General features: G+C 59.0%; 2 protein-coding genes across 5 annotated transcripts; both read left to right on the top strand.

Moving 5' to 3' along the window:
- Positions 1–700: 700 nt before the first annotated feature.
- Positions 701–5,312, top strand: LOC107314278 (extracellular serine/threonine protein kinase FAM20C-like). 3 transcript variants are annotated; one of them, XM_015863365.3, is made up of 10 exons: positions 701–1,508; positions 2,491–2,666; positions 2,743–2,821; positions 3,123–3,215; positions 3,487–3,602; positions 3,799–3,979; positions 4,076–4,185; positions 4,570–4,651; positions 4,787–4,846; positions 4,924–5,312. In XM_015863365.3, the coding sequence occupies exons 1-10, from the start codon at positions 997–999 to the stop codon at positions 5,156–5,158; spliced, it is 1,644 nt and encodes a 547-aa protein (XP_015718851.2). In that variant the 5' UTR covers positions 701–996; the 3' UTR covers positions 5,159–5,312. The 3 variants fall into 3 exon arrangements, with proteins under 3 accessions (XP_015718851.2, XP_085376025.1, XP_085376029.1); XM_085519899.1 differs by having other exon boundaries at positions 1,370–1,508; positions 2,529–2,666; XM_085519903.1 differs by lacking the exon at positions 701–1,508 and having other exon boundaries at positions 2,529–2,666; positions 2,748–2,821.
- Positions 5,313–6,414: 1,102 nt separating this feature from the next.
- On the top strand, positions 6,415–13,784 carry SUN2 (Sad1 and UNC84 domain containing 2). 2 transcript variants are annotated; one of them, XM_015863306.3, is made up of 18 exons: positions 6,415–6,539; positions 6,838–6,946; positions 7,241–7,401; positions 7,516–7,650; positions 8,029–8,124; positions 8,390–8,483; positions 8,563–8,633; positions 8,795–8,919; positions 9,113–9,328; positions 9,408–9,485; positions 9,566–9,609; positions 9,738–9,903; positions 10,015–10,236; positions 10,812–10,896; positions 10,979–11,094; positions 11,237–11,404; positions 11,501–11,593; positions 11,879–13,784. In XM_015863306.3, exons 2-18 carry the CDS (start codon positions 6,858–6,860, stop codon positions 11,990–11,992), a joined length of 2,073 nt encoding a protein of 690 aa, XP_015718792.2. In that variant the 5' UTR covers positions 6,415–6,539; positions 6,838–6,857; the 3' UTR covers positions 11,993–13,784. The 2 variants fall into 2 exon arrangements, with proteins under 2 accessions (XP_015718792.2, XP_085375966.1); XM_085519840.1 differs by lacking the exon at positions 6,415–6,539 and adding an exon at positions 6,640–6,748.
- The last annotated feature ends 346 nt before the right edge of the window (positions 13,785–14,130 follow it).

Here is a 14,130-nt window from a genome sequence, read left to right as displayed (position 1 = left end):
GCAAGTAGTTAGCACATGTTTTTACTGGCTTTTTTTCCCCCACTAAGCAATGACCTAACGATCCTGTGTTCCAGCCACAGCCCCTCCTAGGCGCCTTCTTTCCAAAACGTGCATCCAGACCGGATCCAGCAAACCTCCCGGTGCAAGACGCCGCGTTCCCTTCCCCGGGGAAGCCATCTGCTCCCCTCCGCCTGGCTCCTTCTGCGTGGCTTGCAGCTCGCCAGCCCTGTGGGAAGCTCTGCTCCTGTAGGCCATGCTGTTTGCGTGTGGCAAGGGGAAGGAAATGCGGTGCTGGCTGGAGCTGGGCTGCTGGAGATGTCAGCTGGAGGCGGTTTCCAAGCAACTGTTGTGCCGTGGGACACGAGAGCCAGGAACACCACGTCTGTGCATGCCCACAGCAAGGGGACAGTGCAATGTGTGGGATTTCATGTGTCCTTTGCATCCTTTGGGAGATTAAAAAGGGTAAAACTGCTCCAGCTTTTCTTTTACCCACTGATGGGCAGTTGCATACAAGCATCCTTGAATAGATGGAGAGGTGGTAACATTGCCCTGACTGAGCAATTGGAGCAAAACTGGATGACGAGTGTATAGATATAATCATGGTGGAAACCCAGCAGATAGGATGGAGCTGGGGAGCAGGGCAGAGGTGTGCAAACAAGGAGTGGAAGCAATGTGAGCTGGGCAGGAAGAAGCCCAGAGAGATGGAACAGTGCAGGGCACCTGTTTCATTGCCAGTGTACGCGTTATCTGTGAGTGTCTCTGTCCCCGACCCACCCACAGCTATTGATTTGGAGCTTGCCCTGTTCATGCTAACCTTGGCATTGCTGGCTCATCCCTTATAAATCCTGCTGCAGCTCCTACCAATCTCTCTGTCCCACCACCAGGGTCTTTCCACAGCACTGCTTTTTGCTACCATGTTTTAGATGCAGGACAGCTCTCCCTGATTTCTGAGCAGAGGAGAAACGGGGCAGTGGATGCATTGACTCTTTTTGCCCCATGTGGGTGCCTGCCCCTTGGCAAGGAAGGATGCGGTGCCAGCTGCAGACACTTATCCAAAGGAAGTTTAAAGTCCTCCTCCTCCTGCTGCTGCTCCTGGCCCTCCTGCTGCACGTAATGATGGACTTGGCTCTCCCTGCAACTTGCAGGCTCCGGAGCTGCGATGCAAAAGCACTAAAAGCCTTGGGTACCCCCGCAGGCGGTGGCCCTTTGCAGGCCAGCCACAAAAAGCTGAGCCTGCGCATCCTCCAGGACTTCAGTGGCAGCAACAGTTCCTTGGAGAAAAGCTCCCGGCCTCAGGGAGCAGACCCACGGGGAAAGGATGGGGACACAGGGATACGGCACCAGCATGGAGACGTCCATCCAGCATGGGACAGGGGATCCAAGCTGGCCGCGCTCTTTGAGCATCCTCTTTATAATATCCCGTTGCCGGAGGTGAAGGACAAAGACAAGCTGTTCGTCATCAACCCCATGGAAAAATTCAGCCTACAGAGCAGTGGGAGCGATGAATGGTGAGGAGTGGGCTGGGCTGGGGGAATGTGTGGAAGTGCTTGAGGGAACAAATGGCAGGGAGCAAACAATTTCCTTGCTTGGCTCAGCATCCCACCTGCATGGCCCCAGTGCCTCAGATCTTATCTCAGCCCCGTTTCCAGGCTGCTGCCCTGGGGAGCTGCAGGGAGCCTCCTGCCCGTGTGGCACATGGTGAAGTCCAAGGGGAGGCCTGAATTATTCACACTGTTATGTGTGATATCTTGGAGGTCATCTCCTCCTCTCCTTACCCAGCACTGGGCTCTGCCTGTAAATTTCTGGGAACTCCCCACTCCAGACTTCTGACCAGTTTTATCCCCCTCTCTCACCCATCTCTTGTTGGAAATGCAAAACCCCAGATGTCAGCTGGCTCTCAACACGAGGCCGCGGCAGTCCCGTGTTTCTCAGGGCACTTTCTGACCTCTTTAGGCTCTGCTGGGTGGTGAGCTCACCACTGCCGGGTGCCTATTTTTGTCCCTGCACTACTAACATCTAATTAGAAGGGAAGGTATTAATGGAGATACCAGGGGTAATATGCAGCAGATTCTTTATGGAAAGCACACCTTCCAGAGGTGACAATACTGAGATGAGGGGACTAGATAGCCCCAGTTCAGGGAGGTCAGGAGGTGCCATGGGCCTGGCCAGGGGGAGCCAGTTGCAGGTGGGAGCTCAGGATGCTGCTGGGAAGCATTCTTTTATGGATGTCTGCTGTCTCCCTCTAACTGTGCATAGCTGATTGCTCACCTGGGAGCTGATCCCCTGGGGTGAGGTCAGCTGGAAATGGAGGCCCAGCTGGGAGACCATGGGGACTTTCTGTGGGGGACGCAAGGGTGGCCATCAGCTGCCAAGGGGACCTGCGCCAGGGGCTTCCACCACCACCCAGGCCTTGTGCTGGAAGGGCCTGGGAACAAGGCCCCATCCCAACTAAATGTTGTTGTTGGGGTGGTGGTGGCTGTTGGGCTCCAGGGTCAGCAGCAGTAAAGCCGAGATGGTCCTCCCGACAGGGAAGACAGCCTACGACACCTACCCCACCTGGCTCAAGTTCCACGTTGGCATCAACCGCTATGAGCTGTATCCACGCAGGGACCCCCTGATGCACATCCTCCTGAAGGACCTGGCCACCATGAAGATCATCAGCTCGGGTACTCACCCCTGCCCATGCCCCTATCCCATTGGCCTCCCCACCAGCCCCAGTCACCCTTGTGTGCCCCCTTCCAGTGCAGAAGTCTGGCGGTACCCAGCTGAAGCTCATTATGACATTCCCGAACTACGGACAGGCCCTCTTCAAACCCATGAAGTGAGTAGAGCTTGACTTCAGCCCCAGTGCCGGGGCCCCTTCCCCTACTGCTGGCATCAGGCTTGGTGCAGCTTGTGATGGGGTAGTGACCTCCAGTGGTGGGAAAGAGAAGATGATCCATGAGAACCACTTCCCAGCCCTCGTCCCAGTGGGATTTGAGGCCACACCACACAGCAGGGTACACCTGAGCCTGGTCGTGTCTCGGGTGGCACCAGGGACACAGCACAGAGGGTGGTTTGGGAACAAGCAGGAGGTGATCCATTCTTTGGCCACCATCCCTGCTCTCCCCAAATCTTCTCAGGCAGAGCAGGGACCAGGAGACCCCCGCTGACTTCTTCTACTTCTCAGACTTTGAGCGGCACAATGCGGAGATTGCAGCCTTTCACCTGGACAGGTGAGTTCTCATGTGGCCAGCACCCAAAAAGGGGCCTCAGCCCAGGGGGGCTTCCCTGTGCTTGGTGGGGAGCATGACCAAAAATCTTCCCTCTGAGGCCTGCAGCCTCCCAGCAAACCTCACATCCAACCCTGGCCAAGAAATGGCTCCTTCAGCCACCTCTTCCTCCTCTATTGCAAGGACACCTGCATCTCATGGTGCTTATAGTAATGCAGTGCACAAAAACAAATGGCTCCATTGGCAAGAAACTCTGCTTAGTTTTGTGTTTTAGAATCCTGGATTTCCGACGAATCCCACCGGTTTCTGGTCGCTTGGTGAATATAACAAAGGAAATCCGGGACATCACAACTGACAAGAAACTGGCCAAGACTTTCTTCATCTCCCCAGGTGAGCTCTTGCCACCCTTTGGCTGTCACACAAGGGCAGGCACCCATCTGGGGATGACTCCAGTTGCCACCATCCCCATCCATGGAGGCAGTTCTCAAGAAGAGTCACCATGCTATTGCTTTATGCATGTGGCATGGTGAGTAGCTTCATCTGCTTCTTGTTCAGTCATCAGCCTGTGCTTTGTCCCCCATGCCAGCGGGCAACGTCTGCTTCTACGGGGAGTGCTCCTACTACTGCTCCACCGAGCACGCTCTGTGCGGCAAGCCAGACCAGCTGGAGGGCTCCATGGCGGCCCTGCTGCCCGACAAAGCTCTGGCCAAGCGCCGCTCCTGGCGCAGCCCCTGGCGCCGCTCCTACCACAAGAGCAAGAAGGCTGAGTGAGCTGGGACATGGGGGGACACAAGGGGATTCAAGGGGCACAGGAGGGCTGCCCAGGTGGCCCTGTGGTCACTCTTGTCCCACTGTCCATCCAGGTGGGAGCTGGACCCCAACTACTGCACCAAGGTGCGCCGGACACCGCCCTATGACAGTGGTCATCGCCTCCTCGACCTCATTGACATGGCAGTGCTTGATTTCCTCATGGGTGAGGGCATCCCTCCAGTTTTTCCTCACTTTCCATGATGGCAAAGGCAATGGTCAGGCTTTGCACCATGGAGGCACTTCGCCTGCTTGTCCCCATGGCATGGTCCCCACCTGATGGCATGTTTGGGGCTGGAGGACCAGAGGCATGCTGCGTACATCGAGTTGTAGAATTGTTTGAGTTGGAAAGGACCCTTAAAGGTCGTCTAGTCCAACTCTCCTGCAATGAATAGGGACATGAGTGCAGCTGCCTGTACTGTGATGATGTTGGGGTGCTTGTCTCCTGCCAAAACTCAGCGCAGGATGACATTGTGCAGGAGTTGGCATGGGGCCATGTGGGTCTCCATCCCAGCATTCCACTGCTGCCACCCTCTCCTCACCTTTCCAGGCAACATGGACCGGCACCACTATGAGACCTTTGAGAAATTTGGGAACGACACCTTCTTGCTTCACCTGGACAACGGCCGCGGGTAGGGCAGAGGGGAGCACCCAGCCACCCTCAATGGGCAGAGCTGGGGCTGAGGGATGCCAAGAGTCAAAATGAGAGCCAGTGCAGGGTGATGCTATATGCCCCCCTGATGCCAACCCTTGGGTTTCTCCCGCAGCTTCGGCACGCACTCTCGTGACGAGATGTCCATCCTGGCCCCGCTCCAGCAGTGCTGCAGGTAAGCAGCTCCCACCATCCACGTTCCCATTGCGGAAAACCTACCTCGATGCCAAGCTTCGTCCTCCCCTTTGGCAGCATCAAGAAGTCCACCTACCTGCGGCTGCGGCTGCTGGCCACTGAGCCCTACCGCCTCAGTGAGCTGCTGCGGGAAGCACTGGCTGCCGACCGCCTGGCACCCGTCCTGGCCGAGCCCCACCTGCAGGCACTGGACCGGCGCCTGGGCAAGGTGCTGGCGGCTGTGGGACGCTGCCTGGCCACGGCAGCACAGCCCCACCAGGTGCTGGTGGATAACATAGGGCCGTGGCCGTGACATGGGGATGGTGACGTGGTGCGATGGCAGTTGTCACCCTGGGAAGAGCTCTGAGCGCAAGGTGTTGCATGTTGGCACCTGGATGATGCAAGGGGAGATGGGCAGGTGCGCGCCTTATTTAAATAAATAGGTCGGCCTCGTGGAGAAAACATGATTTGGGATCCCGGCCAGCGGGGCTGTTTTTCCAGTCTCAGATTCACGTGGTACGCTGGGATGGCCATCCCTCCAAACCCTTCTGTAATGAGAGGAGGAATCTTCATAGCATCACAGGATGGTTGGTTACGGAATAGACTTCAAAGCCCACCCAGTCCCCCCCCATGCTGTGGGCAGGGCTGCCACCCACCAGCCCAGGCTGCCCAGGGCCCCATCCAACCTGGCCTCAAACCCCCAGGCATGGGGCACCCACAGCTCTCTGGGCACTTGTGCCAGTGCCTCACCGCTCTCTGAGTAATGTATTTCCACGCAGGACTTAACCTAAATCTCCTCTCTTTTAGTTTAAAGCCATTCCCCCTTGTCCTGTGCAAAAGGTCAGTCCCCTTTCCTGCAAAGTCAGTCCCTTTCCAGCCTTTCCCCAGCCCGCAGCCCGGTGTTGATGGTGCCGTTGGTAAGCTTCCCCATGTCTCACCCAACCGGCACTGCTCATCCCTGCCCACGCTCTTCCCACACCCACCCCAAAATCCCAGCGGGCTCCAGGTCCCTCCCGCAGAGGTGGCTCTGGGATCCACACCGGGCCCAGCACCATATATAGCGCCCGGCGCCCGGCTTATCCCCTAATCCTGGCCGGGGTTAATCCGTGGTGGGTTTGCGTCAGCCGGGACAGGTGCTGTACCATGGGGGCTTCGTGCCCCATGTGGGGATGGGTGGCCCCGGGTTGGCTGTGGGGCACGAGGTATCTCCAGGACACGGTGCAGGGAGCAGCAAATTGGGCGAGTTGGTCGCTAATGAGCTATGGGGAAGGGGGCGGGGGGGGGGAAGGCAGCGGGGCCTGGGAACGGCAAGTGGAGATTGAGGCTAGAATTAATGGGCTGGAAGGAGAAGAGAAAAGAAACGAAACAAAGAAACAAGGGACAAAAAAACCAAGAACTTAAAAGAGAGAAAAAAAAAAGGGGGGGGGGGGGGGGGGGTTAGAATAGCAGACAAAGGCGCACAGAGCGCGCAGCACCCGGGGACACTGCGAGCGCTGCGCTGCGCCTCGTGGGACCCCCCCGAACCCCCCCGAGCATTGGGGCGGAGCATTGGGGCGGGGCGGGAGCCGGGGGGGAAGGAGGAGGAGGAGGAGCGGGGGGGGCTGTGTCTTGCAAAACAAAAGGGAGAGGAGCGGTGTGGGCGGAGGGGGGTGAGCTGCCGCTGCTGCTGCTCCGCGGCTGTCCTCGGCTCTGCGGTGGGTGCCGGGGGGGAATGGAGGGGTCGGGGGTGCGTATGGGGGCTGTGGGAGTGAAGGGGTCTTGTGGCATGGGGGTGCTGGGTGGGGTGGGAGGAGTCCCGCTCGCGTCTCGGTCGTGGGGCTGCGTGGACCCGCGTGGGGGGACGGCGTGAAGGGACAGTGCAGCTGTCACTGCCCCGGGAACAGGTGCCCCCGGGTGCGCTCGGGTTGGTCCTATGGGGGCACGGGGGGCCTTGGGGGTGTCCCCGAGTGTGGCTGCCCCCGATGACACTGTGCCCCCCCGTGTGCCCCCCAGGTGAGCCGCGGTCCCCCGCCATGTCGCGCCGCAGTCAGCGCCTGGTCACCTCGCGCCTCTATGCAGAGGATGAGGACGGCCCCAGCTCCCTGCTGGGGAGCACCGCCAGGTTCGGGGGTACCGCGGGGACGTGGGGGGGGGGGTATGGGGGTATGAGGCTTTTGGTACCCAACAGCTTTGGGCCCAATGGGCGGCAGGGAGGGAAGCGCTGAGAGCGCCGTGCCGGAAAACCGCAGCGGTGCAGGCGGAAGCGGGGCCGGGGGCTCCCCACCTTTCGGGGTGTCGCAAAGCGGCGGTTCCGCCGTGCCGAGCATCCTCCCCGCCCCGGGGCCGGCATCGTAGCCGTGCATCCGCTGCGTGACTCCCACCGCCTGCTTCTCATCCCCACCTCCACCCCCGGCAGGACGGCGGCGAGGAGGAAATCAAGCGGCACCAAGCGGCCGTCACCCGGCCCCAGCACACAGACCTCATACTACAGCGAGTCCTTGGTGAGCGAGTCCTACCTGGGGGGCAGCCGGGGGCTGGCCGCGCTGGATGATGCCCTGGATGGCAGCACTTACTGGGGTGAGCCTGCACACCTGTGGCATCCGTCACCTCGACCCCTCGGGGCATCACGGTTGTTTTGGAGTGGCTGTTCTCTGAGCTGTTTCTATGGGGTTTTTTGGGGCGGGTAAGCAGGCAGGGAGCTCCCCACCAGGAGGAGAAGGGATACAGGGGACACGGAGTCCAGCAAAGTCAACGGGCTGCTGGAGAGCCGGACTTATGACACCTACGCCTCCTCCTCTGGGTACTCCTCAGAAGATGACTATGCAGGTAGGAGTGCGGTGGTGGGATGCTGAGGACACATCCATGGGACCGCAGAGTGACAGCCCCTATATCAAACCCAGGGATGTGGCTTCCATCCCATGTCTCCTCTCACATAGAATTCCAGAATCATTAAGGTTGGGGAACACCTCTAAGCTTATCTGGTCAACCATCAGCCCATCCCCACCATGCCCACTGACCACGTCCCTCAGTGCCACATCCACACGGCTCTGGAACACCTCCAGGGACGGTGACTGCACCACCTCCCTGGGCAGCCTGTGCCACTGCAGCACCGCTCTTACTGAGAAGAGTTTTTTCCTTATGTCCCACCTGAACTTCCCATGACACAACTCGAAGCTGTTACCTGTTGTCCTTATCTCCCTCCAGGTCAGCTCTACTCTGCCCACAGCAGCTCAGGGTCAGGGCTGAGGACTGCTGCCTCCAGGGTTGGCTCCTTCCTCTGGCAGGTGTTCACTGCACCAGGTGAGTGAGGACCTTGGTGGAAAGGGCTTTCTCTCCTCTGCACGCTTCTCCCGTGCCCTTGTGGAGGTTGTTGTCCTATGGGGCTGCTTTGCTCGCATGCCTGCTCGCTGTTGACCATGTAGCAGTTGGCGTCTTCCACATCTTGCAAGTCTAAGGCAGGGAGGGATGGGGATGCTGCACGCATGGGTTGTCTTCCTTTAGAGAGCAGCCCTGGAGGCAGAGGGGATGTCCTGGGGTCCCTCTGAGCCTGCTTGTCCTCCCCCAGCCCGATTTGTGGGATGGCTCCTGTCCGGTATAGCCACCGCCTGGCACCATGTCACTGGAAGGGCTCCCCAGCTGCAGCGTGTCCCCCTGTCCAGGTGAGTGGGACCCCAGCCCTATGAGCATCCCACCACTGCAGAACACAGCCCTTAGCCCTCTTTCTTCCCCACTCTGCAGGCGCTACCCGCGGCTGAAGAAGTCCCTGTGGTTGCTGCTGCTCCTCCTGCTCCTTGCTGCAGTCACCTATGGTGAGCCCATCTACTACCCCCTCATCCCAGTGCGACACGGGGCTGGAGAGCCATCGTCCCCATGCTGTACCCAGGATGGGATGATGGTGAGCTCAGTGCTTGTGGCTCCTGTCTCCCATCACCATCTCACTGTTGAACCATCTCATCCCCCGTGTGCCCAGGAGCATGGTACCTGTACCCGTATGGCCTGTCAGCACACAGCCTCCCCATCTTCTCATGGTGGGGAGCAGGACAGCTCTCCTCCTCCGATGTGTCTGGGGCACAGGACGTGACTGCACTGGACCAGGTACAAACTGGTTGCCTTTGGGGTGGGATGGCTGGGGCCGGGCACTCAAGGGTGCTCTGTGCCAGTGGGTGCAGCCCCTAAGGTTTGGTTCATCCTAAAGATAGAGGGAGGGGAAGCAGTAATGGGGCACAGCCACCCACATAGGCCCACAAGGTGCAGGGGCGGCTGCATGGTGTTCTCTTTCCCATCACAGGGGCTGCGGGGGGAGCAGCATCTCCTGACCCGCTTCCAGGCCCTGGAGAAGCGTTTTGAGGCGCTGGAGGCTGCGGTGTCACGCTGGGAACTGGGGGTGGCCGGGGGTGAATCCCCACCCACAGGAGACATGCTGGGCCTGCTGGAGGGGCTGCTGGGGCGCCGCCAGGCCAACATGGAGGAGCGTCTGCGCAGCGACATGACTGGGCACCTGCAGGTGAGGGGAGCAGGATGGTGCAGGCATGGGGATGCAGTGGGGTGGGTTCTGATGTGCCCATCTCATCCTTGCCTCGCAGGGTGAGCTGGATGCCCTGCGGAAGCAGCTGCAGGCTGATATGGACAGACGTCTGGGGAAGATGGTGCAGGCCTCGCAGGTGAGGGATGTGCGCCCTGTGGGGGCCCTTGGGGATGGTGGGCAGCTCTTGTGTTGATTCTTGTGTTTCTGTGCTGGCAGGAGATGGAGGCCCGGCTTCGGGATCTGAATGCAGAGTGGCAGAGGTAATGATGCTTAGTGTGGGGAGAAACCCCACTGCGGGGCTGGAGCTTAGGGTGGGGTAGGCCTCAGCCTGGCGTTTTGGGGTATTTGGTTGTGCTTGGCGGCATTTCTCATTGCGCTGGTGGCACAGGTCGGTGCAGGAGGAGCTGCAGGGCCGTTGGCAGCGGGCGATGGGGGAGCTGCAACAGGAGGTGACAGCACTGAGGAAGGAGCTGGGAGGGCTGCACTCGGAGCAGGAGGCCATGAGCAAGCACCTGGAGGCCGTGCTGGAGCAGATCAAGGCAACGCGGGCTGATGTAAGTCCAGGATGTCCTCCCTTTTAGGGACCCTTACCCTCACCTGAGGCCTCTTTTGAGGCAGAGGTGTGGGTCCCTGCCCTACAGCTGAGCCCCGTGCCACACTTCCAGGTGGAAGCGCAGATGCCAGCATGGATCAGCCGCTTCCTGGCACAGTCGCGGCAGGATGACGGCAGGGCTGGGCTGCTGCTGCAGCGGGAGGACTTACAGGAGGAGCTGCGTGCCCTGGAGCTCCGGATCCTCACCCAAATGCGGGAGGAACGTGGGCTGGCAGCACGGGACAGCATTGGTGTGGCCCTGCGGCAGGGGGGAGCTGGAGGGGTGACAGAAGAGGTGAGTGGTGGCCGAGCCCTGGGGACATGGGTGGGGATTCCATGGAGCTTGCAAACAACCAGAGCCATCTTGTTTGTCCTGTCCCTAGCAGCAATGCTGAGTCATTTGGGGCAAAACGTTGCAGCAGGATGACAGCGGAGGAAAAAATGAGCCTGTTTGCTTTGGAAATATTTGCTGGCAGCTCCCTGTGGAGAGAGGGAGGGATCGTACAGGACTGGCAGTCCCCTCACCCTGTATGGGCTCTAGTGCACGTGGTAGCATTGGGACACTGAGCTTTAGGATCAGCTCTGGGGGCACCATGTGGCCTTGGGCCCGGTCCTTGTCCCCCTCCTCATCCATCAGCACTGGGAAGGGTGAGCCCAGCCAGCCCAGGCGCTGCCCCTTCCTTGCACAGCACTTCTTGTCCCGGGTATTTTTAGCAGCCTCTAATGAGGCTTTGCAGCCGAGCGCACGCCTGCTCCTTTTTGCCGCAGTGATTCATCACTGCCTGTCCCGTGAGAAGGGCCCCAACTCCATGGGCTGGAGGTGGGCACAGGGCCCCATAGCTGTGACCAAACCCATCTTTACCCCCACAGCAAGTGCACCTCATCGTGGACCAAGCACTGAAGCGCTACAGTGAGGACCGCGTAGGGATGGTCGACTACGCCCTCGAGTCAGCAGGTAGGTGGCAGGGGGGTGAGCTGGGGGCAGCCAGGCAGTGCTGGCACTCTGCTTTACCCCTGTGCTCCTCTCCCTGTACCAGGGGCCAGCGTCATCAACACCCGCTGCTCTGAAACCTATGAGACAAAGACAGCACTGCTGAGCTTGTTTGGGATCCCTCTGTGGTACCACTCGCAGTCCCCACGCGTCATCCTGCAGGTGGGTGCTGAGAGTTGGGTTGAGAGCCCTGGGGTGATGCAGAGCTCATGCTGGGTGTAGTGGCTGGGAGGAAAAACGGTGCTGATGGTGATAATGTTGCTGCTGCTACCTAAGAGCTGGCATTCCTTTTCTGTGCACGTAGCCAGACGTCAACCCTGGGAACTGCTGGGCCTTCCGTGGCTCCCAGGGCTTTGCTGTCATCCGCCTGTCCAGCCTCATCCGGCCCACAGCCGTGACACTGGAGCATGTCCCCAAAGCACTGTCACCCCAGGGAACTATCCCCAGTGCCCCTAAGGACTTCTCTGTCTACGTGAGTAGGGTTGTAGTGGGTTGCTGGAGGGTGGGATGCACCTTTGTGGCCCCCATTCCCCATCCCGATCATCCCTGTCTCTTCTGTTCCCTGCAGGGCCTGAAAGAGGAGCGAGAGGAGGAGGGCCTTCTCCTGGGGCACTTCACCTACAACCAGGATGGTGACCCCATCCAAACATTCTACTTCGAGGTGAGGCACAGCGGTGTTGTTGGAGCAGGAAGTTGGGCGATGGTGTTGGATGTGGGGAGGTCATGGTATCCCTCTGTTCTCAGGGCATTCAGCCTGTGAAGTGGGGCTGATGTCCACCTTGAGCCTTTCAATGGGAGGCCCTCTTGCCTGCCCATCCCCACATATCTTCTCCATGGAGATCTCCAGCACCCACCTGGGCATGACCCCGGGTGACCCGCTGGACCCAGAGATCCCTTCCAACCCAGCCATGCCATGGTTCTGTGACACATCTCTCCTGTCCTCAAGGGTGACGACGTGGGCACCTTCCAGCTGGTGGAGCTGCGCGTGCTGAGCAACTGGGGTCACCCGGAGTACACCTGCATCTACCGCTTCCGCGTGCACGGGGAGCCAGCGCTCTGACCCCCCCCTGCTGCCAGACAGGGCCGTCCTGGGATGTGGGAGGCTGCACTGCCCTTCGCCCTGCGCTGCTGCTGCTTGCAGAGGAGAGGACTTTTTGCCTGCAGAGGGGTGAGGCGAGGACATCCCACCACGCGGGTGGCTCTCGGTGCGTTTCGGACACTTCTGAAGTTCATTTTTTTTTCCTATTGGGGCCGCGCTGTCCCCTTTCTGGTGGCACATATAACCTTCCCACTGCTGGGATGGAGGGAACTCCATGATGCGCTGGGGCACTGTGCTGCATCGTGCTCCCCTCCCTGTTTCTCAAGATCTTAAGGACCTCAACCCCTTCCATGCTGGGCAGGCAGAGGGGACATAAATAAGACAGTATTAACTAAGTATGGTGGAGGTAAAGGTTTGGGGGCAGCAGGAGGGGAGAAATGGGGCAGGTGTGGGCTGCAAAGCCACTCCTGGGCTGGGGTCTGCTCACTTTGGCCCAGCAGCCGTGTTGGGTCCCAGTGCTGCTCAGGTTCCCCATGCCTGAGGCTGCCTGTCCTGCTTGCTAAGCTTGAGGATGCTGCGTTCAAACCTCGCCTGCTTCCCCCTTTGGGTTTGCTCTGTTGGTTGTTTTTTTTTTTACGGGGTCGGACTGTTTTCCAATGAGGGTGTCGGGGATTTTTATTTTTTATATTAACGACGGAAATACTTTTTCCATGCAATTTCTACTTACGTGGAGGTGGAGCTGTGACGTGATACCACTGGAGCCAGCGCCTTCGCCTGGCAGTGGGGCTAGAGCTTTGCTTGGCACGAGGATGCACACGCTGTAGGATAAGCTGCAATAAGAGGAGCACAGCTGGGCTGGGGGACAGGGCCCCGCACTGGGTGCTGGCAGGATGTCCTCCGAGCTCACTTTCCCACTGGCACGTGTGTATAGAGGCAGCTGCTGCTGGGAGCTGATGTCCTGGGTACCATTTCTCCCATCCGGTTTGTGGGGTGGGCCATGGGGTGGAGGAAGCTTGCTGGGCCCCACAGGCCCCTTCCCCCCCCCCCCCACCCTCAGTTTACAGCTCAGCTTACGCTCTGGAGTAGTGTTTCTAACCACCACATTTGTCTTGCGTTTAGTTGGCAAGTAATAATATAAGCTGCAGGGCTTGCGCGTGGCATTTGTGCCCTGTAGGGTAGGATGCTGGCATCTGCCTCCCAGGCGCTGAGCACTGATCCCTGCCCTGGGAGAGGCAAGGGGCAAAGAGAAGGGCACAGGGCTGTCAGCCCCAGGGGATCGGGGTGATGCTATCCCCATCTCCAGTCACTTAAAATGGCCGCACAGGGCTGCTGCCAGGGCACTGGGGGGAGAGGAATAGATTTGCTCTTATATTGAGCACAGAGCTTCAACTTTTGGCATCCGCAGCCTGAGTTATTTTAAGCTTGGCTGCAGCTGCCTGCGAGCAGTGACGGTGCTGAGCACCCAGACCTGTCCTGTGTTTATCTGAATGAGAAACAGAGTGGAAATGCAGCTCCCCTCTGTAGCAGGGCTGTCCATCTGCTGGAGGAAATGCCATAACCACAGGGCTGGAGAGTTGCTCTTCACTGCAGTCCCTTCTGTTCTCCCCCCTCGCTCTCATTTTGCCCCATTGCAGTGTTACAGACCTGCCCTGCGCCCACGGACTGTTACAGGCAGGAGGATGTACTTAATGCTGTAGCCTGCTGCAAATGCTGCACTGTTTTGTTCACTGTATTTTTTAATCAACAGATTGTAATTTATGCCTATGCAAAGAAAGAAGAAAGACCAAGACAAATAAATTATATCTAAACTGCCTAGAGGTGGTTGGTTGGTGTGCTGGCAGGTGGGAATGAGATGCAGCAAGGTGAGAGCATCCTTGCTGGAGCTGTTCTTTGTGTATTCTCATACCCGATCCTTATTTTCCAGCTGCTATACTACATACGGGCATGCAGGTTTGCCCAGCACCCCCCATCTTACAGACCTGAATCCCTTAGGCCACAGAAGCCAAAGCCTGCAGCCTTGCTTGCAGCCTTCTAGCAGTGCCCCAGCTCAGGGCTGTGCCCCAGCCTTGGCTCTCTGCTACAGTTCCCTGTGAGGCTGCTTTGTGTCTGGGGGCAGGCTCTGGCACAAGGACAACATCCCCACACCCCAGAGCTGGCTG

The sequence above is a fragment of the Coturnix japonica genome, chromosome 1 (assembly GCF_054131305.1).
Source record: "Coturnix japonica strain WE chromosome 1, WE-NBRP24, whole genome shotgun sequence".
NCBI lineage: Eukaryota > Metazoa > Chordata > Aves > Galliformes > Phasianidae > Coturnix > Coturnix japonica.
This window is presented reverse-complemented; position numbering and strand designations above follow the sequence as displayed.